This window comes from Oryza brachyantha, chromosome 10 (assembly GCF_000231095.2).
Source record: "Oryza brachyantha chromosome 10, ObraRS2, whole genome shotgun sequence".
Lineage (NCBI taxonomy): Eukaryota > Viridiplantae > Streptophyta > Magnoliopsida > Poales > Poaceae > Oryza > Oryza brachyantha.
Window position 1 is genome coordinate 1,812,559 of NC_023172.2, and position 26,354 is coordinate 1,838,912.

The 26,354-nt window shown below is 40.2% G+C and overlaps 6 protein-coding genes across 7 annotated transcripts; 4 read left to right on the forward strand and 2 right to left on the reverse strand.

The window, feature by feature from the left end:
• The first annotated feature begins 1,726 nt into the window (after positions 1 to 1,726).
• Positions 1,727 to 2,560, forward strand: LOC102721769 (peptidyl-prolyl cis-trans isomerase). The gene has a single exon (XM_040528297.1). It carries the CDS (start codon positions 1,804 to 1,806, stop codon positions 2,356 to 2,358), a length of 555 nt encoding a protein of 184 aa, XP_040384231.1. The 5' UTR covers positions 1,727 to 1,803; the 3' UTR covers positions 2,359 to 2,560.
• A 2,208-nt stretch (positions 2,561 to 4,768) lies between these two features.
• LOC102708651 lies at positions 4,769 to 6,095 on the forward strand. Its single transcript, XM_040528435.1, has one exon. The coding sequence runs from the start codon at positions 4,769 to 4,771 to the stop codon at positions 5,879 to 5,881; it is 1,113 nt and encodes a 370-aa protein (XP_040384369.1). The 3' UTR covers positions 5,882 to 6,095.
• A 41-nt stretch (positions 6,096 to 6,136) lies between these two features.
• On the reverse strand, positions 6,137 to 6,887 carry LOC121055592. The gene has a single exon (XM_040528436.1). It carries the CDS (start codon positions 6,825 to 6,827, stop codon positions 6,474 to 6,476), a length of 354 nt encoding a protein of 117 aa, XP_040384370.1. The 5' UTR covers positions 6,828 to 6,887; the 3' UTR covers positions 6,137 to 6,473.
• A 6,135-nt stretch (positions 6,888 to 13,022) lies between these two features.
• LOC102722049 lies at positions 13,023 to 16,410 on the forward strand. Its single transcript, XM_006661579.3, has 2 exons — positions 13,023 to 14,259; positions 16,028 to 16,410. Exon 1 carries the CDS (start codon positions 13,128 to 13,130, stop codon positions 14,250 to 14,252), a length of 1,125 nt encoding a protein of 374 aa, XP_006661642.1. The 5' UTR covers positions 13,023 to 13,127; the 3' UTR covers positions 14,253 to 14,259; positions 16,028 to 16,410.
• A 1,773-nt stretch (positions 16,411 to 18,183) lies between these two features.
• On the forward strand, positions 18,184 to 21,573 carry LOC102708929 (probable amidase At4g34880). The gene is made up of 5 exons (XM_015841740.2): positions 18,184 to 18,711; positions 18,873 to 19,087; positions 19,499 to 19,741; positions 20,840 to 21,038; positions 21,129 to 21,573. The coding sequence occupies exons 1-5, from the start codon at positions 18,184 to 18,186 to the stop codon at positions 21,489 to 21,491; spliced, it is 1,548 nt and encodes a 515-aa protein (XP_015697226.2). The 3' UTR covers positions 21,492 to 21,573.
• Positions 21,574 to 22,842: 1,269 nt separating this feature from the next.
• LOC102722332 (galactose mutarotase-like) lies at positions 22,843 to 25,887 on the reverse strand. 2 transcript variants are annotated; one of them, XM_006661580.3, is made up of 6 exons: positions 25,813 to 25,887; positions 25,588 to 25,719; positions 25,426 to 25,475; positions 24,162 to 24,288; positions 23,878 to 23,982; positions 22,843 to 23,779 (listed from the first exon to the last, which is right to left on the reverse strand). In XM_006661580.3, exons 2-6 carry the CDS (start codon positions 25,703 to 25,705, stop codon positions 23,160 to 23,162), a joined length of 1,020 nt encoding a protein of 339 aa, XP_006661643.1. In that variant the 5' UTR covers positions 25,706 to 25,719; positions 25,813 to 25,887; the 3' UTR covers positions 22,843 to 23,159. The 2 variants fall into 2 exon arrangements, with proteins under 2 accessions (XP_006661643.1, XP_040384024.1); XM_040528090.1 differs by lacking the exon at positions 25,813 to 25,887 and having other exon boundaries at positions 25,588 to 25,770.
• Positions 25,888 to 26,354: the final 467 nt, after the last annotated feature.

Genomic DNA, 26,354 nt, shown 5'->3' on the forward strand with positions numbered 1-26,354 from the left:
TTGCACCTTTAATATATACAAGAGAGAATATACTCCATACCTATGACTACATTTCAGTTCAACAATTTTCCACTAGCATTTTCTATTTCTATAATATACAGTTGAGTTCATCAACTGTACTACTATATGATATTTGAAGCTTATTTTTTTTCTAAAATATCCTAAATACCCTTATAGACATATATGATTAATGATTGATTTATTCTATTAGAAGTTTGCAAAAATATCATATTATGTCCTCAGTATGACATAGAGGAATTTATATGTTATACATTTTTGCAAGGACTTTATTTGTTATATGATTCATAGAATATTTTTTGTGTTTCTATTATTGTAAATCATCTTTCATATACTATATAACATATGGTTGTGATATTATTATGTTTTGGTGATTCCTTCTCGAACCACAGAAAAATAACATTTCAAAAAATAAAAATGAATCATATAAAAAACTTCTATATCATGAAAGGAGACTAAAAATATATAATTTTTTTGAATCTTCTATGTGACTAATCAATTGTCAACCCTTATATATATGGTCATTTTGGGTTTTTTTTAAAGTAAATATAGTCCAATGATAGATTATACAAAATTGATATAACTCAATGATATATTATAGAACGGGGGTACCGAGCCAGAATTAATAAACTCGATGGTACGGAGTAGATTATCTTTGTATGTATTGACTTAGGGCTGTGCACTATCCTATTCTTGATTAGGGCCGATCTCAATATATAATTTTATGGCACAGTTACCAAAACTGTAAACTAGGTAACCGAGCCATATGAGTTTTATAAGAATGGAACTCCTCTCTCATCTCATCAAACTCCCTCATTTAATAACCCTGTTAAGTCAACAATTTTACTGATGTGACACCCAATTTAATATACATGACACTCTCATTTGACCTAACAGTATTACGTATGGCCATGGTTCTAGCTAGTAGACCTTTGCTTGTTATGTACGCAGAATTTGAGCATAGACAGATGGAAGCACTTGTATGCAAAACCAACCACAACACGCAACGTTAACAGTAGCACTAGCTACCTGGTAATTAAGTATTTATCAATGCGCGCGCACACACATACATACATACATAGTACTAATATTTTTTTCCTATTGTAGGATGACAAGATTATACTATTAGAGTAGTGCTGCATCAGATGCATTAGCCCCAATTAATCTATTTACCTAAAATATTCGCTTAATACAAAAACTCATGCCTCCGGCCTATAGCCTTAACTAGCTAATTAACAAGGTGCCATCGAATAAGAATCCCAATCCCACTCACATTGCAAACAAATGTGAACCTGCACATCCCAATTTCGGCCACAAAGAGGAAAAGGGCGAACAAAAAGGAAGATCGATGTGGAATTATAGCCGTGAAAAACACATAGCACACATTCTCAACTCCTACCACATGAAAATGATAAAGAAATTAATCCCAAAATTGGAATTTTTACATGTTTTCTTTATGTCTCGTTCATGTCATATAATTTCGTATATATTTCCAGTCCGACGACTAAGTATAAAAAGTCGTCCTCACGTGAGAATAATTTCCTATAAAAACAAAAATATTTTTCTATACACGGGAGGCATCGATCTCTTTTTTAACTCTAAAAAGCCATGGTTCTCCCATCCCATGCAACAATTGGCGCCTATATATACACATCATCGATCTCCTCTTGTTGCAAATCTCAAACCAAACTAAGAGAAAACAAGCCAATTTGCCATAGCCAAGTAGCTAGCTAGCTAGGTTGCTTACCTGCTTGTGTTAATTCCTAGCTCCAAGACGATCGATTAATGGCGTCTTGGTCAAGCTCCAAGACCAACCCTAGGGTGTTCCTCGACATAGACATCGGCGGCGAGCGGGCCGGCCGCGTGGTGATCGAGCTGTTCGCCGACAAGGTGCCCAGGACGGCGGAGAACTTCCGCCGGCTGTGCACCGGCGAGTGCGGCCCGGGGCGGTCCGGCAAGAACAAGCTCCACTACAAGGGCTCCACCTTCCACCGCGTGGTGCCCGGCTTCATGTGCCAGGGCGGCGACATCACGGCCGGGAACGGCACCGGCGGCAAGTCGGCGCTCGACGGCGCCGGGAGGTACTTCGAGGACGAGGGGGGCTTCCAGGTGCGCCACGACGGGCCCGGGGTGGTGTCCATGGCGAACGCCGGGCCCGACACCAACGGCTCCCAGTTCTTCATCACCGTCGGCGCGGCGCCGTGGCTGGACGGCCGCCACGTCGCGTTCGGCCGCGTCGTCGCCGGGATGGACGCCGTGCTCGCCGTCGACCGGACCGGCACCTGGAGCGGCAAGACGGCGAAGCCCGTCGTCATCGCCGACTGCGGCGTACTGGCCTAGAAAATACATACGTATCCGTACGTTTCTACGTATATATACCGGTATCTATACGTACAGTGCACACGTACGTATGCTATACGTATAGCTGATGCGATTTCTGGTGTTGCGAGAGAGGACAAATACGTAGGTATATACATACGAGGACGCGTCAGCTGCGTCGTTGATGGTGAATTAGTAATTAATAAGATTGAGTGATTTGAGAGTGCATCTATATGAAGTTTGTTGGTAATTTTGTTCAGTGTATGTGAATGTGATTTCATCTACTTGGTTTGATACGATTAATTAGTCCGTTTTCTGTGCCATTTTACTTTTGGACTTTCCTTAATTATTTCATATATTGAGTGAACGATAGTTTGGACGGTTGAGAACTAGCGGCCTATTACCGATCTCTTGTAGATATTGTTGGTGATATCTCTCGTAATTACACAGGAACAGTAGATAAACAATAAACATGTGTATATAGAGAGAGACAAATCTTTATTTATTTCTCGTAGATATAATTGCACAGTAACTATAAAGATTCCACGACTAGGAAGGGATCCAAGATCTGAGATTTGAGGGTTAGTTACCTTCCTCTTTCTTCAGCTCCCCTCTTTTTTTTTCTTTTCATCATCTTCTCCTTCCCTCTCCCTCATTTTCTATGGAGGATCCGGCATGTAGGGAGGGCTGGAGCTCCCACAACCCCACGCTGGATCCGCCTCCATCCACAATCGACATTCTAATCCTATATTTTGTTCATGTGATTCTATAGTTGTGTCACTTGTTTGTTTTCTTGGCAACACAAAAGAACATTTCCAATCCGGGATGTCAAGGTAATTAATAAACTGGTAATGTTGTTGTCCTCTTCACTGTTGAACAACTGGAAACTACATAAATCCAAACATACAGAAATTAGATAAATCAACAAAAGCATATAGGTTGTGAAATACTAACTAGTAATTTATGAAATTTCATGAGTGATTGAGGAAGATCAGTTGAAGATGCCATACATCTTGGGGGCATTATTGGCCCATTGAGGAAGATCAATAGAAGATCAGTAGTAGAAAATTTCACGACAAAGGCTCAGTTTTATGGCCCATTTGCTGGTCAGCTGCAATTTGATAGCCCTTTGGGGACAGAATAAATCAAGTAGGAAGTATATATATGCAGGATTTCATTGGGCCAGCAAATTGTTGGGCTTGGACAACTAGACAGTTTGTCTCTTCAATAGATGCAAATCATGCAATCAAACATCGTAATCTTAAATCAAATAATACATGTGAAAAATGATATGAGTATAATAGTAGTCATGAAAAACATCATCACGTAGTTATATTTCTAATATTTTATAAATACGTATAGTTAGAGAAATCAACGATGTGAAGCTTGTGCTTATCTATGCCCAAAACATTAACCTGAAAAGAACAGAAATACTAATTACAGCCAGATTGCGTTGGAGGTTTCCTAAAGCACCTTAGTTACACACTTTATTACACAACTTACCATTATATTTGAATTCTATATATGTTTTTTTTCTGGGTCCATATACACGAGGGCTTAAAGTTGACTTGCCGCCTCGATTTAATGTGGGCTTTTCAACATTGGTTTGATTGCAAAACTTATTTAATTGTTTACATAAATATATAAAATTATATAATTATAAGTGATACTTGAAATATTTTAATACAAAATAAATTAAATAATAATATTTAATATTTAATATTGTTTGAATAAGATAAATGAAACCAATAATGTAGATTAAAAATCGATGATGTCGAACTAAAAAGACCGAGGGAGCAAAGTTGTAACCACGCTGTGAAGGGACCCAGACTAAAAGCAATCCTCGATTTCTCCTGGCCCATTTAATGCATGAACTGGTTTTCCAAAACCCAAATAAAATAGGATGTCAACCAATCAACTCATGGCATTAACTAACATTTTAATTATCTGTCTAGATGTGTAAACTCCAAACAAGAACTGCTTTTGTTCAATTATACTTAAACTGAATCCACACATCTGACCAAAAATGTCTTCTAAATTAATACATTAAGCAAAAAAAACCCTTTTGCATCTTGCCTTCTTTCAAAAAATAAAAAGCAAAAACATCTCTGACCCAAAATAAAGCTGATGATCCATTTGTCCAACTTATGCTCACCCAATCCCCTATTATGTGTTGGAACAGGTGACACACACACACACTACTCCATCTCCAACCACTCCCCCATACACACATCCATGACCATGGTGCATCCAACCTAGCTTCATCCATCTCTCACCTTTTCCAAAACCCTAATTTATCACACCATTTTGCTCCTACTCCATCACCACCACCCAACCTACAACAAGTATATATAGCACACACCCATGCACCATTCCATGCACACCATCACCCACAAGCAATCAAGCAAGAAGAAAGCTTAGGTAGCCATCAATGGCGCTCCTCCCTTGCATTGCCATCGCTGTGCTGCTCTCTTCCTCGCTGGCGGCGGCGGTGACGGGGCCGCCGGGCACGATCGAGCGCATCACCAAGCAGCAGATCCTGGCGAGCATCCCGCCGGGCGGCCACGGCGCCGGCGCCGGCGACGTCCACCCTCCCGTGCTGTTCCTCACGTCGCCGGCCGGTAAGTACGAGGCGTACTTCGTGCGTTCCCACACCGTGCCTGGCGCTGGCGGGCTGGGCGCCGACTTCTGCTACGTGGAGGTGGTCGCCACCAAGGCCGGCGAGGCGGCCGCCGGGGTGAGCGTGTGGGAGTCGGAGTGCCGGCCGGTGAGCACGGTGAACACGTGCACGCTGCTCTTCTCGTGGCATGGGCTGGAGGTGTTCGACGGCAGCACGGAGGTGTGGCACGGCGAGACCAACACCGACGGCACCAACTTCTTGCAGAGGCTCGAGCTCGTCGACGACGGCGACATGCGCATCCGCGACAAGGACGGCGAGCTCGCGTGGCGCGCCAGCGACGAGCCCCGCCACGCGCAGCACTGCGGTGCGCCGGGCTCCCCCGGCCTCGCCACCGCGTTCCCGCCCTTCGCCGAGCCCATCGGCGCCCACAGCAGCGACCTCCCCTTCGGGCTGTTCCCCGGAGGCAACGGACGCGCCGCCCAGCTGCCGCAGGCGGCGGATGCCGCCAGCGGAGTCGCCGGGGGGGCGCTGGGCGGCGCCGGAGCAGTTGCTCCATTGCCGGGAGCCACGGTCGGCGACGCGGCGGTCGCGCCATTGCCGGGAGCCGTCGGCGGCGACGCAGCGCTCGCACCAGTGCCGGGCGACATGAGCGGCGACGCGGCTCTTGCACCATTGCCTGGGGCCCTGGGCGGCGTCGACCCGGCGCTCGCGCCATTGCCGGGGGACATAAGTGATCCTACTGTTGCTGGCGCCGCCGCTGGGGTGGTGGGTGCTGCCGGCACCGGCGCCGGCGCCGTCGCGGCGACGACGGGGGCGTTCGGCAGCCAGCCACTGGTGGACAACAGCCCCTACGACAGCGGGGCGTGGAAGATCGACGGCCACCTCGCCGCCATTGTCGTCGCTCTGTTCGTCGGCGCAATCTGAGGCTTGAGATGCTCCATGGGAATTAATTTGAGCTTTGAGGAGGGCAAGCATGCATATTGGCATCTTATTTGGGTAATTAATCGGTGTGCGTTTTAATTTTTTTTTCTGTATGGGTTGTAACTTGATCGTCCAATTTAGTGTTTTCATCTGGGGTTAATCAATCGCAAAAAAATTGTAATCAAATATACTTGTTCGAATTTTATTTCATCAATGGTTTCATGAGAATCATCTCGATCTTCACTATTGGAAGTTAATTATTTTCATTTAATTTGCGTCATTCACGGAACTAACCAGAAATCCTCCCGAATCAATCAAACAAACAAAATTGACCTGGATAACTTACTATTCAAAGGTAATTAATAACACAAAAAATAAATAAAAACAGCGGATCCAGATAGACATCATATCTAATCTAGTAAACCTAACTCCAAAACACAATCTTTGTAGTTGCTGGATTTGGTAGAAAAAAGACTAACTTTTTTACTCTAAAGAAACGGAAAAGGACTAAATTTTACTGATACTACTAATCAAGAGATGAAACGGAACGATTTGGAGGTAGAATTAATTTTAGGATTAAGCAGCAGCGAGAAATCTAGGTGAGGAGGGCGAAGAGGGCGTTGTCGGCGAGGTGGTGCGCGGCGACGATGAGCTCGATCCTCGCGTCGTGGGTCAGCCCGCCGATGAACTCGCCGTCGAACGCATCCCCGTCGGCCGCCGCCGCGCGGCGCTTCCAGTAGGCGACCGCCGCCGCGACGTCCACCCCGCAGACGTTGCCCGGCACGTCCACCACCACCGCGCCGCCGCCGGCCGCCGCCGCCGCCGCCGCCACGAGCGCCGACCTCCCGGCCGCCAGCCCCGCCGGCGCGGGCACCCTGGTGCGGTCGAAGCACCGCAGCAGCACCACCTCCTCCTCCGCCGCCGTCGACGTCGCCGAGGCAACCGCCATTGCTGTCGCGCGCGCGCGTGCGTAGCGAGTTTTGCGGATGACGTGTTGCGGTGTGCGCGCTAGGGCTTTTGGCGTGACGCCGCGATCGATCGAGTCGCGTATTTATGGGAAGCGAGCGGTCGGTCGGGTTCGAGTCCGACCGGGCCGGATGGGGGATCGTGGATGGGCACGAGTGACGTGTTACGTACGCGTGGAGCGGACGGATGAGGATGCACGCGTTTGGGTAGAGAGCACGTCCGTCCATGCACCCCCCAGAAAAAAAGGTCGTTTCAGTTGCGTCGTGACTCTAGTTTGTACGCATGGTTAATATATATTATAGGTATAGTTGCTGACAAAAATCGATCACATTAATTTTGTACGTGTTGCGTTGATCGTGTGAGTCGATGCACTCATGTTCCGATCAACCCAGCTGAGAGGGGCGGAGGTATGAAGAATCTATCACATTAATATAATGGTTGTGTTTTCTCGTAGAGAAAGGATGAGAAGATAAGATTATATGATTTTTTAATACCTATCAAATGGTATAACAATAAAAACGACTATTATCAAGTTAATATATATATATATATATTGTTAGAGATATAAATATATATGGTTAGAGATAATATAGTCGAAAGAAACCCTATAGATAAACATATAAAGATACGTCGTTATTTGTAATACTCTCTCATATTGTTTTTATGACACCATTGAACTCTAGACATTTGTCTTTTTCAATTTTTATGTGGAGATATATGCTATCATACATCATCCTAAAGTCTGTTTAGTAATCAAAGTCACAATGAAATAATTGATATTATGTATATTTGAAAATGAATGATCATATATAGACTCAAAATTGACAGCAAATAAATAAATTAGGCAGACATAAATTAAATTATGTAATATATATACACATATATTATCTAAAATAAGTATATATATATATACACTATTATAAAAAGCGGTAACGATTCTGCCGGGAAATTTCATACATGCGTGCTAACGTCAGCAGCAGCAGCAACGTTGCCAATCTCTTCCTCTTCCATGTCCGCGCGACAACGGAGTCATATTTTTAAGCTCAAGAACAAAGCAAGCAATGGTTTGCTAGCACAGTAGAGATGGCTCTCCTCCCGCAATCTGTAAGTTCCTTGTTCAAATCCCACCGCACGTGACGCGGCGGTTATTTTTTTGCGACTTGATTAACTGCAGCTAGCCGATTAATAAAATTAAGATTTGATTATTGTTTTATATATTTTTAATTATTAAATATATCAGACAATAAATTACAAATTTAACACAAAATATTTGACACATAAATAAATTCTTAAATTAAATTATTTAAAAAACAGCCAAATTTCTACCTTTATAAAAATTGATAAATTTTGACACCTACATAAATTCTCAAATTAAATCATTATTATTGTGATTTTAAGATAGATTGTTTTGATTGTTGTATAATCCAAATCTTTACTATCATAAAACTTATCCAAATATCTACTGTTATAAAAATTAAAAGTGTGTATGTCGTCCACTTGCCCAAATAGACCGATTGGGCCCGTTGATCATGCTGTGTGTGCTACGCGGGCCTTCCATCTGCTCGGGTAGTCTATCTTGAATAATGTCATATGATACCAATTAGCTGTGCACCGAGTGCGAGTAGGAGGGGTGAGCCTCACGAATGCAGACGAACACTGAAGACGAAATTTCACAGTTCACACTTGGCCATGTTAATTTCCAATTGTTGAACTCATCGCTTTAAAATGCCGATGACGAGATGATCGATAGATTGGTTGATTGACGTCAATAAATCCTTTCAATGTTTATGAAGTTAATTGAAGCTTTTTCTAGAGAAAGGTATTTTTTAACCAGCCTCTATATCCAAGCGGATATATGCGACCATTTTTTTAATTTGGAATCTAGGAACTTATCCCAAGTAGGGGGGACCTAGCCCCTTAAATACCTAATCTAAAATTTATGCTCCTACGAAAATTTATACTCAGAACTTTAAGTGCTACTTAGATCACTGCAACCACTGGGCTACGTGCCTTTCACAAGTTAATTGCAGCATGGTTGATCAGCATCACTCCTACGGGTTCCAAGCCTACGTCTCTTCTGTCCTCTTTCTCCAACAGCTCAAGGTAAGGTAACACGTGTAGAGGTAGAATTCCTCGGTAGATTTGCTTTTTGTTTTTTTATTGCGGCATGTATAATTAGAGGAAAAGAAGCCATGTCATCTGTTCAATTACTAATTATATGTTCAATTACTAATTATATGTGGTTTTCATAGTTCTTATTCATCACATATATAGATATTTCTTTTGGTGGGACAAATATTGTCCATATTCTATTTGTTAGTTTAGATATAAAATGATTTTTGTAATTATAAACTATTATCTAGATAATTTGGTATTGACATACCCATTATTTGATGTGTAGGGTGAAAATGTTTGAAGGTTAATACTCTCATTGCGTTTTAACATATAACATTGATTTTTTGGTACAAGTTTAATCATTCAAAATTTTTATTCAAATGTACAAATATATTTAGTAATAAATTCATACACAAAAAATAAATGATAATTATGTAATTTTTTAATAAAATGAATGGTGACACATATATATGCCATGCATTTAATGTAATTTTTCATGGAATGATTCTTCTTATCCCGTTGCGAAGCACGGTCAATTTGCTAGTGTGTGTATATATATATATATTCAGATTGATAAATTGGAAATAGCGGGTGCTTTTTTGACATGTGGTATTTGTAATATTCCCCTAGGTTTTTTACAACACCTTTGAATTTAAATCATGCTTAACCATTTATCTTTTTCAAAGTTTTGTGCAGATACCTACAGTAATTATAAATCAAATTCACATGTTCATATATAATTATAGACATATCTTCGTACGGTGATGCTAATCAATAACACAACAAAGAAAAATTTGGTTGGATAATAGCTAAATTTTAACATGTTCACATAGGTTAACTCAGATTGCTAAATCAGTTTATACCGACATATGATGGATAGAGTTTGTGCGATTAAATGTAAAAGTAATAATTAAAAAATCACACGCTACCTACTATTGCCATTGCTTGATGATGAGTTGCTGCTGCTCGAATTGAACGACAAATATCCAACGAATGTGGTGCGCATCTGGGTGGTTGCTAGTGTGAGGCCGCGTTCGGCCCTTATTACGTTTTTGATGAACACGCTTATCTCGAACGGTTAAACGGTATATTTTTTAAAAAATATTATATAAAAAGTTGTTTTAAAAATTATATTAATCTATTTTATATTTTTTAATAATTATTAATTAATTAATTATATAATAATCTATTACTACGTTTTTTATACCGAGATAACTTAACTTACCAGCGCTCAAACAAAAGCGGCCTGACGAGTGTATGCAGTTCAGGCGCCTACTGGTGCAATCGTCATCCACGGGCGTCCAGGCTAGTGGTGAGAAAGTCCAATCGACTATCGGTCTTCGGTCGTCCACGGTTGAGCAATCAGTCGTACAATTATCTTCCACTATAATGTTTCAGCGTATATAGGTTATTTTCTATGATTCAGTGGGTAAGAGTTAAGACATCAATTGTTGCCAATCTAGCATGCACATAGTTATAGCCTTATAGGACATACATTTTCCAATTTATGGAAAGTGTATATTTTGTTTTTTAGAAAGTCTACGATATTATATGGGAGTGTTTATCTTTTTGCGTGTGTGTATATATATATGTATATGTATATATATATGTATATGTGTGTATATATATATATGTATACATTCAGATTAATAAATAGATAATAGTAGGGGTTTTTTTCTGATACGGTGATATTCATAATACTCCCTCAGACGTTTCTATAACACCGTTGAATTTTGGATCTATATTTGATCATTGGAGTTATGCAATAGATTGTGGGGAGGATAAATGAAATCCACTCGTGATTTGGGGAGCCGATAAAGGGGAGGATTATAGATGAAACATGGACCGTTTGATTTGATACAGATGATTTAAGTCGTTGGATTTATCGAATGAGTAAATCAAGTTTATGTATTATAGGATAGATAGGACTAATCCCACCAACCGAACACTTAGACCTAACGGACCAAAACACAACGAAATTACACAAATGGACTAAAAGATTATTAATGAGCTAGGTATTACAATACATGAAGAGATATATATCACATTTATGTGCTAGGTTACATAGAGGCTAATATTCCAAAATTCGACGATACTTTGGGAATAAAAAAATCATAAGTTCTCATCCTACGTACTTTATTACTCTTTCACTAAAATCATATTCATAAGATCAGACGGCTGGAATAGACTACCTCTCTTTACATATCTTTACATAGACTTTATATATATGAGTGACTTTCTAAACTAGAAATTATCTTACCAATTATAGTGTTTCCATATGTTAGCAAATATCTTTCTAATCAGAAACACTTTCTATATATTACTTTATATAAAGATAAATATATAATTTGTTTATCATAAATATTTACACTATGCAATGTATATCTTTATAATCAGAGCTCAATCACAATTTTTAACCAAACCGTTAAAAATTATACCTATACAATGAAGTTGTGATTAACGCCACAGCATAGTTGCACTAAAAATAATATCGATCAAGGCTCTAGACCATTATAATTGGACTTCTAAATAGTCAAATTACTAACAATAATATCAGATATAAATCTATAATAAAATAGGAATGAATATACTGTGTTCTAGAAATATTTTGTTAGCATAATGTTCTTATGTAAAGTAACTAAATTTCTTGATTTATCAAATAACACATTAAGGTACAATATTTTGAATCATAAAAAGATACGTGCACCTACTCGTAATAACAAATTGGAAACACAAACTAATAAAAATATCATTAGTAGTTTTATTTTGTTAAAAACTCATATATTTAACAACAAAGAACTTATGTGATAAATATTTGCTATAGATTATATGATAACTTAATATTTAATTTAAATATCTTTTCATGTAATATAAAATAAACTTGTTTTTAAACCCATAATAAATTTAGACTTAAGAGTTGCACGGTTGTTTTGCACTTTCAAAATACAGAACATCAAGAAAATACATAATTTATTATAGGAATGCACTCGTGTTTGTGCAAAGTGGTTTTTAGTTTAAATTTTATGTTAATATCAAATAATGTGACTAAATTGTTTAATTACAATTATCAAATGATATGTGAACTTAATATTGTTGTGATTATGAAATTAATGCATCAGTTTATTGTTGTAATGTTCCTGAAATGTTCGCATAGAAACATGGTCTTACCAGTTCTAAAATTACTGTTTAAATTAGAAAACTCTTAATTTATTAAGATATGGTCCAACCTATAATTAATTACGTAAAGTTACAGCAGTCACTATTAACGAGTGGTTTGCATCTATTTTGTGAGAGTTTGTTTAAATAATCAAATTAACAAAAGCTCGATAGACAAACAAATTTGAATGTTTGGTTTATATATGATTGTATTAAAAAAAATTATAATATCTTATTTACGCTATTAAATTTGGTCATATAGCATTAGCACAAGTGTATTGCTAGTATAATAAATGCATAGACAAAGTGAGACAGAAAATTGTGTGTGCAGGGGGAAGGCGACCGCGAGAGTGGGGGGAGGGACTTGTAAAGATAATGGAAAATCCAAGTCCTCGTCCAGAGCATCTTCATCTTTAACAGAATGACTAAAATTTAGCTTTTAAGTTAGTTATTTATGTCAAAAGATTATATTTTTAAATTAATATATACTCTAATAAACTCTCCATCATCACTCTCTAAATCCTAATGGTTGGAAGAATGTCTCATGGGCCCAACAATATATGACCTATAAATAGCAATCCTGCTGTATAAAAGAATAACTTGTCCGATTTAATCATTGAGGAATAATATTTAGCCATTCAAATAACATAACGAGTGTCTTTTGAAAGATAATTTTTTAACATAATACTAAAATTTAATATGATAAATCTTAGATAACAGTATAGTAAGTAAATCACAAATACATGGTGCCTTTCTTCTATGTACAATTGTACTAAGCATAGGAGAGTAGGGGAGGACGCGGTTCCTCTGATTTAAATAAGAGGGACGTGAGTCACTGCCATTTGAGCCTAACCGTTCACGGACCCGCATGTCAACCCTCTGGCTTAAGTCAGATAATCCTGTTTCGCAGGGGAGGGGGACCGACCCGGAGAAGAGAAGCGTGGGAAGTGGTGTGGCACTGTGCAAGCTTTCCATTCATCCCCGACCGCACAAAGAAAAAGGAAAAAAAAAAATGAGCGAGGAGACGGTCCGCCTCCGCCCCCGCCTCCCCGCCACCGCGCCGCCGCCGTCCCCGCTCGACGACGACGACCTCCTCCAGGAGATCCTCCTCCGCCTCCCACCGCACCCCTCCTCGCTTCCCACCGCCTCCGCCGTCTGCAAGCGCTGGCACCGCCTCGTCCTCGACCCCGGGTTCCGCCCCCGCTTCTGCGACCACCACCGGGAGCCCCCCTTGCTCGGCTTCTTCCTCCACTACGACTTCGATCCCGTCTTCTCCTTCAACGCCGGCTTCCGATCCACCCACCGCCTCCCCGCCGCCATCCCCGCCGACCGCTTCCTCCCCGCCAAGGAGGCTGGCTTGCGGTGGGAGATCATCAACTGCTGCAAGGGGCTTGTCCTCTTCAGGATTTTCCGCGGGGACAGGAAATGCAAAGAGTTCCTGGTCGTTGACCCCATCTCCGGCGACCGCCGCCGCGTGCACTTCCCCCTGGTGGACGGCAAGTTCCTCTGCGCCACCGTGGTTCCTGTCGCCGATGACCGCCGTTTGTTCTGCCTGGTCGCTGTATTCGCCGAGAGGGGCACCTGCACCAGTGTGTTCGCCTCCGTTTACTCGTCGGAGGCCGGCGTTTGGGGCGACTACGTCTCCACATTGTCTGTGCCATGGATTGTCTGGGTGATGCGGCCGGCCGTCCTTGCCAGCGATGCAGTTCACTGGTTTCTTGATGGCTATAGGGTCCTTATGTTTCACTTGGAGATGCAGAGGCTAGAATTCAGTGAGCTACCACTGGATGCAAAGGATGATGAGGATTTTCATCACCGGTGTCGGTGTCAGATTGTGCCAGCAGGTGATAGCCGGGTTGGTCTTGCAGTTATAGTTGAATCAAGAATGCAATTATGGGAGAGGGAGATTGGAGATGGCAGTGATGCTACATGGTTGCTGACTAGAACTTTCCAACTGGACTTTCTTCCCTTCGAACCGCAGGGGCGTACACTGATTGTGGGTGTCGCCGAGGAGAATAACTCCGTACTTGTTTGGACGCGTGTTGGTCTGTTTATGGTCCACCTCAAGTTCATGCACTGTAGGAAGGTCTTTGGAGAAATCTCCATTGACAACTATTATCCCTACTCAAGCTTCTAAACTGCAGGTCTTATCTTGTCCTTGGCATGGCCATGTTATTTCCAGTAATAGGTTATTTTATTTTTATACAGGATTCATCCTTTAGGTGCTAACATATTCAGTTTGCGATCATCTTCTAATGTTATACATTGACCTATGAATGAAATTTTGCCATGATGCTGGATATTTTGGTTCTCTCTCTTTCTGGTGAAATAGCTTCTGATTTAGTTCATCCATTCATTGAATACTAATCTACATGGTAATTAAAATAAAGGTTGGCATATTTGGTCTAACAAGTATGTCTTAGAGTGCTATAATTAGTTACAAACAAATGTTTTATGTTAACTTTGACACAATTTCTTGTTGGCTGTTTTGAAATATTCAAACATCTTATCAGATATGTAACATTCAAACAATGACCAAAAGCATATTGAATTGCATGTGCAAGTGAAAAATGCTAATTGCCTTAGATTAGAACATTTCAAGGCATACAGATAACTTTTCCCTACTTGAGTGCTAACGCTATTTTCTCACGCTTGACTTCATATAAACATTCTTTTTCCAGAAAGAAAAAAAAACTTCGTATGACATAACAACACAGCCTGTTATCCTTGGATGAAGTAAGTGCTATCAAATTACTTTTCTGTGGAGTCCCATTCGAAATAAGTAGCTATATCTTCCTTTTAGACCAGATAAGGAACAATCCAGTGCCCAGTAACAAGAAAATATGTTTATATTCATGTAGGAATTGACAGTTTTTAAGAAGACCTTATGTCTGTTTTGTTATTTTTCTTTTAATTTTGATATAATGTGAATCTTTTTTTTATTTTACACACAAAACCATAGGTCGCGCATTAGTGACCTTATCATCATTAATCAGCACAAATAGTCGGCTTATGTTACCAAGAAAACTCCATTTTATGAAGTATTATTGGTCGTCCATCAACAGGTTAGAGACACCCGTCTAGAACCAGCCAAAGCGAAGTTAGTTTTACGATGAGCTTGTTGTCCACATGTTTCGCCAATAAATGAATATGGTCAGTTCTGACCAGTTTGGGCAAAACTGCTGATGAACAACCCCAAAGTATGGATAGGGTTTGTGTAAAATGTTCCCTGCACCTGTAGCTCTGTTTAATTATGAAATTTATTTGGTTAGTGTTTTACATATGACCCTTGTTTAAACTCAGTAACTCCAATGTTTCATTATCTTGAAAGCAACTAATTATTATAATATACTGATCATTTTAATGATGAAGAAGATAACTGACAAGAGCATGGAGTTCTTGCCTTCTTGCTTGTCAAGAACTAGGAAATCATATGTACGTTAACATATCCGGCAGTTCTAAATCACAAATTTTCCTAAATTTCACCCAGAAAGTTTTCTGGATTCCTTAAATTGCATTCCTAGTTTCTAGATAGCATTGGGGTGGTAAATCTGTGCCGTGTATTTGCTGACGATTCATTGCCATGTAGTGGAATATGAATGAGTGTATGTGTGCACATTTAACCACTTGTATAATTTTGTTTAGTCCTTTTCGTTTCCTTGCTATACAGTGCTGAACAATTTCACCACATATTAACCTGTATCTATGTGACAACTTGAAGCATACATTGCCTCCATTCAAACTTAGTTAAATGGTTGTTGTTTCGAGGGGTTTAGCCCGACGCTGGTCGGCTGGTGCAGCAGATGACTTTGTTTATCAGTTCATTATATATTGAAGAGTGTGTTGTCTTGTAGTTTTGGATATCTGGCATATTTCACCGACCAGCTGTTTGGTTATATTTTTCACTCACAGATGCTAGCTCATTTGTGGATACAGCGGTTCGTGAGTCCTGCATAATATACTTCTACTTGATTAAGACTATGATGGAAGATTCATCATGGAGTTCGGTAGAATGTTAATCCTGATAGTTGTGAAATTGATGTTTAGCTCTAGCAGATGGTGGAACTGGAAGTCCATTTACATACCTACAAGAGCAGCGTGTTCAGGTGCCATGTGGACATCTGCCTTGGATATTTGGTATGCTGATGGCTGCGTGTCGGCATCTGATATCTGACACATTTTAGCCCGCTGTGTTTTGAGCTGATTATCCAATTAATAACCTTGCTGCTGAACCTGTGATTTGCTGTACCTAATTGATGAACTCCGTCGATCTAAAATAAACCAACTTCGTGAGTGGGAACATTTGTTTATCCTTTTCTGTTTATGCTTATAAGCTAAAAATTTAAATTTCTAGATTTAAGTATATTTTGGGTTTTTTTTATCGTATTTTATTTTTCAGTCTTAGCTATTAGACCGCTAAGAACACATATATAAATATTTTTTTTATAATTTTTTTTCGTTTGCAAATATGATGGTTGGTTTTTTCCAATCACACCTGAAAGAAATCAACTTGTATGTAAATTGAGAGATCTTATTCCTTTAATACCGTTAAGTCCTTCTCAGTTGAATATTTTATTGTGCTGTTTTTAATAGTATCTTATCATCAAAATATATTGGAGTGGGTGTATGAAACAAGTTTTCTCGATACAAAATTTTAAAACACGGCTTTATAGCCTAACATATCAAATCCAAATAATCAATATGAGTTGATTAAATGTGTGGAGGTGTAACAAATTATTCCAAGTGGATGTTTTAATCCACTTCTATGGTGTAAGAACTATTATATACTAGGTTTTATCCTTATAAAACACAACTCTCCTGTTTTATCATAAATTTGATGTCACATTACAACTTTTAGTTATGTGACATGTCTGTAGTGAGATTGAAATTCCAATAAAACTTGTTGAGATTAACCTTATAATTGGTAGGCTGTCCTTGCAGACTTGCAATATAGCAATTAGTTCACGAGCCTAGTTAAAGTTGTCTCGTAAAGATAACACACCATCAATTTATTTGCTATTTTCCGTGTCTCAAAATATCAAAACCTAGAATTAATCTATCTAAATTCATAATGTTAGGTTAAATCTCATTACTAGGTTTAGGGTTTAGGGTTTTACTATATCCGTTTTAAAATATAAATATTTGTAGGTGGATTAAGGTTAAGAAGAAAATATTAATATTTCTTTTAATAAGTAAGGGAATGGATGAGGGCTTGGAGGATATGCATAAAAAAAATGAAAGAATTTGGATGAAACTGATTTATGGACAAGTAGTATTATGAATGGGACTATTAATCGCCTGATAGATATTTTTAACAAAATCACACAGATTCTTAGCCCTTGGACCAAAATCCAATGGACAATACTGGCAGGCTAAAATACAACATAATAGACCCTAATCGAACCACAATTAAATTTCTTAATGAGGAAATGCCAGTTTGTTGTTGGATGAAAGATGTCCTATAGTGGTGGATAGGATTTGCGAAAATAAGACTAAGAATAAAACCACCAAATTAAAATATTCTCCAAATTAAAATATTCTCCAAATTAAAATATTCTAAAAATTGATCTATCGAAGCAATATCAAAGAAAATAATAGGATTCGATCTTGTAGCATTGGAATTCCTCTAAACTTCTGACGTTTTTCATACGAATCACAAGGCCTAACGAATGATTAGCCGTAATCCTTTTTTATCATGCAGGCTTCTTTTCGCTAGATTAATTTAGCTTTTTTTTTGAGTTTTACCCACACGATTCTCGAATTAACTTTCTGCAAACAAATTGTATACAAATTCATTGTATCAATTTTTAATTAGATTTTACCATGTTCTTATCATTTATACCATTTAATAGCTATAACAAAGATTATAAACATTTTTAATCTTGAGCCTAACCTTGTTAGCTGGGATCTTTGACCACACCTGCTGATCCGTCATAAATTATTTCAGACTATTTTTTAATCCAAACTTCACGTACGTTCGTCTCCATCACACTGATTGCCGTACACTTCTCGAGTGCCAAGACGCCACCTTTACGCTTACGCACACAAGCACAGACCCGGCCGCAACAATGCTACCCTCCGCCGCGCGCCGCCTCCTCCTCCTCGTCGCCGCCGCCACCGCGGCTGCTGCTGCGTTCGAGCTCGAGGAGGCCACCGTCGACTCCATCCGCCGCGCCTTCGCTCGCGGCGAGCTCACCTCGCGCGCCCTCGTCGAGCTCTACCTGCGCCGCATCGCGGCGCTCGACCCGGCCCTCCACGCCGTCGTCGAGCTCGACCCGGACGGCGCGCTGGCCGCCGCCGACCGCGCCGACGCCGAGCGCCGCCTCGCGGTCCCCGGCGCGGCTCTCCCTCCGCTGCACGGCGTGCCCGTCCTGGTGAAGGACAACATCGCCGCGGCCGGCGGCGGCGGGGCGCTGAACGCGACGGCCGGCTCGCTCGCGCTGCTCGGGTCGCGCCCCGCGGGCGACGCCGGCGTGGTCGAGCGGCTCCGGCGCGCCGGCGCGGTGGTTCTTGGCACGGCTAGCCTCAGCGAGTGGTGCAACTTCCGCGCCCCCGGCATCCCCGCCGGCTGGAGCCCCCGCGGCGGCCAGGGCAAGGTCGCTTCCTCCTCCTCCATTCCTGTTTGTTTCTTTATGCTAATTATGTACATCGAATTGGTTAATTTCTTGCAGCACCAACCAATGGCGAATTCCAACTCTGAACAATTGACTGAATCTGACTGACATTGCAATTCGTTGCAATTGGGTTGCTGCTGCAGAATCCCTATGTGCCGTCGGCGACGCCGTGCGCGTCGAGCAGCGGTTCGGCGATTGCTGCGGCGGCCAACATGGTGGCGGTGACCATTGGGACGGAGACGGACGGGTCCATCATGTGCCCGTCCAGCTACAACTCGGCCGTCGGGATTAAGCCGACGGTGGGGCTCACCAGCCGTGCTGGCGTCATCATCATCTCGCCGAGGATGGACACGGTTGGGTGAGCATTCTGTGCTGTGAGTGAATGTTATGTTCCGTTGCGTTCTGACTTCTGATGCATTGATGAAAAAGAGTGATGACAGTGCCTGAATTTGATTCAATCTTGTGACATATAGCACTGTGTTCTTGTATTGCTGTTGAATTCAGTTTCAGGTGTTTCTTTTTTTCCTTGATTGATTGGTATTTGCATGCCATTCTTTTATTGCAAAAATATAGCACAGAAGAATTTGGGAAGAACAATTTTCATGCTACTGAAGTCACCGATACATTTACTATCATATGTATTACAGCCACCTGCTTAGCTGAATAAAATGTCATAAGTATGTGACTTCTTGTTCATTATTCTAATCACCACCTACATTTCTCTGGTCATTTATACCTCACACTTATTGATATAGCCTACTTCATACAGGCCAATCTGTAGGACAGTTTCAGATGCTGTGCAAGTTTTGGAAGCAATTGTTGGATATGACCCACAAGATGCAGAGGCAACTCGTGTGGCAACACAATATATCCCAGAAGGTGGTTACAGAAAATTCTTGAACATAGATGGGCTAAGAGGCAAGAGGTTGGGAATCCTCAGGAAAGATTTCTTTCAGTTTCCCTCGGGCTCTGTTCAACAAAAGGTCTTTGATGACCATTTCAACACTTTAAGGTAGCTGACCAACATATCTTACATTACTATAGATCAATTATCAGTACATAGTGTTGATTGATTGCTATTTTGAACAACTCAGGAATTACTATCCTTTATTCCAGCTAGTTAGTACTAGATTTTATTCCTCCTTATCTTCAAATATTAAAAAAATTGTATAGTCTCTAGGCATTATAATTATATTGAGAAACTGTTAATTCAAAGGAGAAAAGTGTGCATTTTCCATTACCGACTGATTTTTTTAACAAAATATCAGATCTTGGCTGAAGTAAAAAGCATATTCACAAAATTCACAAAAGGTTTCAACCCTTTTAGGTGGCAGGATTGTCGAAAACGCTAACTAGCAAAAGCCATCCCAACTGACCCACGCAGTCAATTTTAACCATTTATCTCTGTATCATGATTCTTTTTCTGTACTACCCTTTCCCTGTGCTATACACAGAACATGACAACCAACTAATTTCCCATAATTATGTATTAGGATCTGTACATACTGTAGGTGACACCATCCTGAAATATTTTACTACCACTCGTCATGTTCAGAAGTCTTACATAATTATTGATTAATTTATTGTGATTTATTTTATCATTAAAGGTACTTTAAGCATGACTTATAATTTTGCATATGTGCCAAAAAAATCAAACGTAGTACAAGTCAACAACATCAAATAAAAACCTTGAGGAGTACTACTCTGTCCCAAAAAAAACAGATTCTTAAGTTTTGTCTATGGAGTGATTAAAAAATTGAAAAAAATTAGTCACGTGCAATAACAATAACAATATTAATGTTTTATCATATAATAACAATAAAAATATTAATCATAAAAAAATTTCAAATAAGACGAAGAGTCAAAAATTCAATCCAAAAACTCAGGAATTCGTTTATTTTGGGATGGAGGTTGTAGTTGACAACGTGAACATTAAAATCTTATTTCTGTTCTAATTTCAAAATAAAATCTGAATGTGATCAAGGAGTTATTGTCAGATCAAACCGCTGAGTAGATACCTTTTTGTCTCTTTCTTTATTCCTCTTTTTTACTGAATATATATTAGCCTTATCTTTCTCCTGATTCTTGGATGATGCTACAAAACTGAAAGTAAGATGGGCGCCATATTAGTGGACAATCTTGAGATGCCAAGCATGAATATCATCAATGATGCAATACGAAGCGGTGAACGTGCTCTAATGCTAGCAGAATTCAAGCTGTCCCTCAACTCATACTTGTCTGAACTGGCCACATCACATGTTAGATCACTATCGGACATAATTGATTTCAACAATAAGCACCCTGTCGAGGTAAACACCGCAGCAAATTCATGTAAATCTCATTTGCTCACTAATTTTGTCTAAATATGAGTGAGAATCTCTTTTCAACATCTGTTTCAGGAAAAGATGGCTGAATATGGCCAGAGTTACCTCCTGCAATCTGAAGCAACAAATGGCATTGGTCCAACCGAGAAGAAGGCCATTGCCGAACTGAACAAACTCTGTGGAGGCATGGAGAAAATAATGCGAGTGAACCAACTGGATGCAATTGTGGCGCCAGGTGCGTCTGCTCACAGCCTGCTTGCCATCGGCGGCTATCCAGCTATCACTGTTCCAGCTGGGTATGCATCTAATGGTGTCCCTTTTGCCATCTGCTTTGGAGGGTTGAAAGGATCTGAGCCTAGGCTTATTGAGATAGCCTATTCGTTTGAGCAGGCAACTAAAGTTAGGCGACCTCCAACCTTTCAGCATTTTGTTATTTGATTTTAACCTCAAAATATTATCAGACCATTTGTTCAACACGGTTTGTTCCATTTTCATGTTTAAGCAGAATTTCTGAGGGACATTTAACTTTTTGCCACTCTTACGAATGTTCATAACAAATTTATTACTGGATCCACATGTCATAGACTCATGAGGACCCACGTGTTATAGACAGCGAGTGATAAATATGGTTTGACCACTCGTAAGAGTGACAAAACGTTAAACTTTCCAATTTCGGGACATTTAACTTTGGTTGTAAGACGAGGGTGTGTGTATATTAGATGCTACAACCAAGCGTAATTACTTCTTTCATGTCTAGCGTGAATCCTAGTTCGGTTGCCTTGTTCAATGCCGAAACAGACAATTTGAGATACAATAATCAAACCCAGGCAATTTCCAATTTGTTTCTGGACACAGTGAGAGAGTAAAAGAACTGAAAGGGATGTTCTGTAGGTTCATAATCCCAGAAAACTTGTTCCTCGCTGGGCGTACACCATTTTCTAAGAAATAAAACTTTGGTGCACATTTCTGTGCAAAAGGATAAACGAGAATATCACTTATACATGATATTGCATAAAAAATAGACCTCATAATATCTTGGCAAGGACATGAACAGATTCTTCTCAACTATATGTGCAACCACTCATAAATATACCTTGAACATTCGTAATATACTAGTACTCAGTACTCACCAACCTGTGCATTTCCGGACTATTGCTAATACAATCACATATATTAAAATTTAATTGCCATGACAAATGTTTAAATTTTAATTGTATATTGAATACGTTTGTTATTATACATGGTTGTTGATTGTTATATGTAACATTTATTTGAAGTTAAGGGTAAATTTTTTGGTTACTTCTGAATGCAAAACAAATTGAATATATAATATTTTCAAATATTTTTCATATTACTTCCTAATTTTACCTTAAATTAGTACCAAGTATACCCTGTTTGGAGTCGCCGTTATAGGTTTCGGTGATTTAGTCATCCAAAAATTTGCAATTAGAATAATCAATTCATATTCCTAATTTGAAGTCTCAACTATTTTTTTTTTCAATTTCACATTAAAAAATGTGTGCAAAGCTCAAGGTCATCTTTTGGCATATTAAAAGAAAACGCCAAACGACATATTTACAAGTAAAAAATAATTTTCAAATAAAACTTCTATATACGTGTTCATAGTGATCTAAAAAGCCAAAGCTAAAACATAAACTTTAGTGAAACAAACTTGAAAATCAACTCCAAATTCAAGGCAAAAAAATTAAATTTTAAGTTATAAACATAAACTAAAGCCAAAAGATGAGAGTAATATAGGTCCGAAAGAAAAATAGGAGAAGAATAGAGGGGCGTAAAGAAATTTGATGGATTTTTTTTCAGACATGTGGAAGGACCTTTCTGCAATAGAAGTTTCTAGATGTGAACTCCATGATATTTTACCCCGAATGATATTTTACCCCGGATGATCTAACCGACGTGTATGCATATTTTTGCAAGGATTCCACTTTCACTTATTTAGATTATTCTGGTTCTAACACAAAATATTACAACTATCCCATTCTGGTGACTAATACTTATTCTTTGCATTACTAGGGTCACTGCTCGTTTATTTCCTTGTACAAGAGCTGAAGTTGCAGCCACTTGAGCAGCTCATAGCGTCTCTAATTAGGCTGAGAACTCAAACAGCATAGAGTGCTTATACTTGTCACCAGGCTGCACCACCACAGAGGGGAAATTGGGTTGGTTGATGGCATTAGGAAACCCCTGGGTTTCCAAGCATACTCCAGAATGCTTCACATAAACAGCGCCGCTTTTGCCACTGATGCTATCTACATAGTTAGCAGTGTAGAATTGCATGCCAGGAGCATCAGTCCAGAGATCCAGGGTCCTTGAGTTTGATGGATCTTTCAGTTTGACGGCATGCTTAAGCCCATTTTTCTCATCACCACAGTCCAGCACATAGTTGTGGTCATATCCTCCAGGCACATCGTTGATGCGGGCTCCAATCTTGTGCTCTGTAGTGAAGTCAAAAGGCGTGTCCTTTACCGGCACTATCTCGCCAGTGGGAATTGTGTTTTCATCAACTGGAGTTATGTGTTTTCCCCAGATCTGGATTGAATGATCCAAGGTGTGACCAGAGTTGTGGCCTGCCAGGTTCCAGTACGTGTGCTGCGCCAAGTTGATAGGCGTTGCCTTGTTCTCTGCTACTGCTTCCATGTCAAGTCTTAGGGTGGTAGAATGACGAAGAGAGTATGTTGCTCGAATGGTTACATCACCAGGGTAACCTAAGGAATGCATAGTTAGTGCTTGAATCGGTTGACATATTTAAGCATGAGAATTCTGCAGTTGAACCAGTGATGATGCTAGTGAGTAGTGATTGTACCCTCTTCCCCATCCTTGCTGTGATATTGAAAGGTGATTGATGGGCATTCACCACCTTTGCGCTCTACGACATCCCACACTACCTTGTCAAACCCCTTCAACCCACCTGCAATTTACAATTGAGCGGAACAACAAACGAAATGGAATTTTATTTCTAAGTCAAATAAGACAGCATTACAATGCAGCGCAGTAGCAACTGGCTAATGTCTGATCTCTAGCTAAATCAACTCTATATATATTATATCCTGTCAGAACCAACGATGTAAAAAATTCATGAAGCCTTACCATGAAGGCTGTTGGGTCCATTGTTAATAGCCAATGAATACTCAACTCCATTCAAAGTAAACTTCCCATCCTTGATCCTATTTGCAACTCGGCCAACAATGCAACCGAAATAGGGTGATATGCCTTTCTGCAAAATAGGAAATGCAAGGACTTTAAATAATCAAATTGAAGCAAACTATATGAATATTTAAAGAACTAGAGATGACCTCCAGACATTTGTAAAAGAATCATACATATCTGGTCTGTTGATACCTGAATGCCGCGAATTTATAAACATGATACTACAGTGAGTTAAGCTTAACACCACACGGTAGAATTCTGCATTCATAAATTGAACAGCTGTCCCGGCAGAATATATACAACACAATTATCTGGTTAGCTAACTTCAGTCGAAGTTGGGAGATCTTTTTGGGAGTGTCAACAGAAATCTAAAATTAAGTGCTAGGGCAAGTCGGTTTGCACTTATTTTGCTGAAAATTAACCATGTTCATTGATAGGATGCAACAAATTGTTTCTTGACAGAAACAGACTCAGATAAGATACTGTGTCAAAACAAAAGGCCTAAACTTGTACTAAAGTGACTGGATCTTACTTCTATGAAGGAATTCAGTTTGCCCTCTTGACGAGGGCAAATGTGTTGAATTTGGGCCAGGATGTCCATCACTACGATGTGAATTGATCAATCTCCATAGGTCGTGCATTGACCAATCTTTTTCGCAGAAAGTAAAGTTTACTAAGGCCGTGTTAGTTTGGAAGGAGGTAAGTTAACTTACCCTGGCACAAAAAGTAGTAATAGATTAGTACATGATTAATTAATTATTAAAAATATAAAATAGATTAATATGATTTTTTAAAACAACTTTTCTATAGAAAATTTTTGCAAAAAATACACCGCTTAGCAGTTCAAACGTGCGCGGGGAAAACGAGAGAATAAGTTAACTAGGGGGCAACGAACACGGCCTAAATATAGGCAGCGGAGAATTGGAGATGGCACCTAACCTACTCCGGGTCAACATCCACTGTATCTGCTAATTAAGTCATCAGTAAGTAGTAATCCAAAGTAACCCTAAACTGTTCCAATCGAATAAAATGCACAAATAATAAACCATAATGCAACAACATGATCTCTGCAATGTAGCAACGCAGTCCAGTACCCTAGCAAAATCAAAAGACACAGCGCACGCTCCACCTGCTAGCGAGTAGTAGTGACCTAGGCCAGAACAGCACGAACGCGATTAGGGATCTATCTGAGTCGAGTACTCACCATGTAAGGCTCCAGCGTGTCGAATCCAAGAACCACATCGGCGAGATTCCCTGGTCACAGCCGATCGATTTTGCAAAGAAACGGGTGAGCGAGCTAGGGTCCGTCCCGTCCCAAGAAGTAATCTGAAGAAAGGGGGTGTTGGGGGGAGAGAAGAGAACGGACCGTGGGCGTCGGGGACGAGGAGGGAGGTGATGGTGGCGCCCCAGGTGGCGATCTTGGCGGTGATGCTGCCATTGGAGAGCTCCAAGATCTCAGGCTCCTTGGCCAGCTTGGCCGCCATTGCTGGGTGCTAGGCTGCAACGGGATGGAGAATCGGAGGATTGTTATCCTTGAAAATAAAAAAATTAGAAAAATAGGTCGTGGTATTTAGTAGATTTATCTCTGCACCCATATTTCATAGACACAGATAGGCCCACATGTCATACGCTCCGAGTGGCAAAATTCCGGTTGCTAGTTGCCGGGTGCTTGCTCTGTTTTTCTCTGTTAGAGGTTGTCTCAAGTACGGTTGTTTAGTTGTTCTGATATTATCATGTGATGATAAAATATAATTTCAGCATATACGAGGGATTGTTTCACAGTTATAACTGCTTATAACTGTTTGAGTGGGGTGGCCTTTCGATGAGGCAAGTTCGATGGGGGGAGATGGTTAGACATGGCAACCAGATTGTTCGATGGCCGGGAAGAAGACATGATGATTTGTCGGCTTTGAAGATGTGGCGTTGAAGCATTGCTAAGCATTTCAATTATTGGATACGAAGAAATTAAGCAACATATTCAAGGTATGGTATATTCAGTAGGTAAAGACCATTAGTCATGAGCTGTTTTTTTAGGAAAATAAACTAGCTAGCCGTGGCACACATAAGAGAAACACACCTTTCTGGGCATTGGACTTTTTCAATCACCTTTTTAGCACACTAATCTTGGTATAA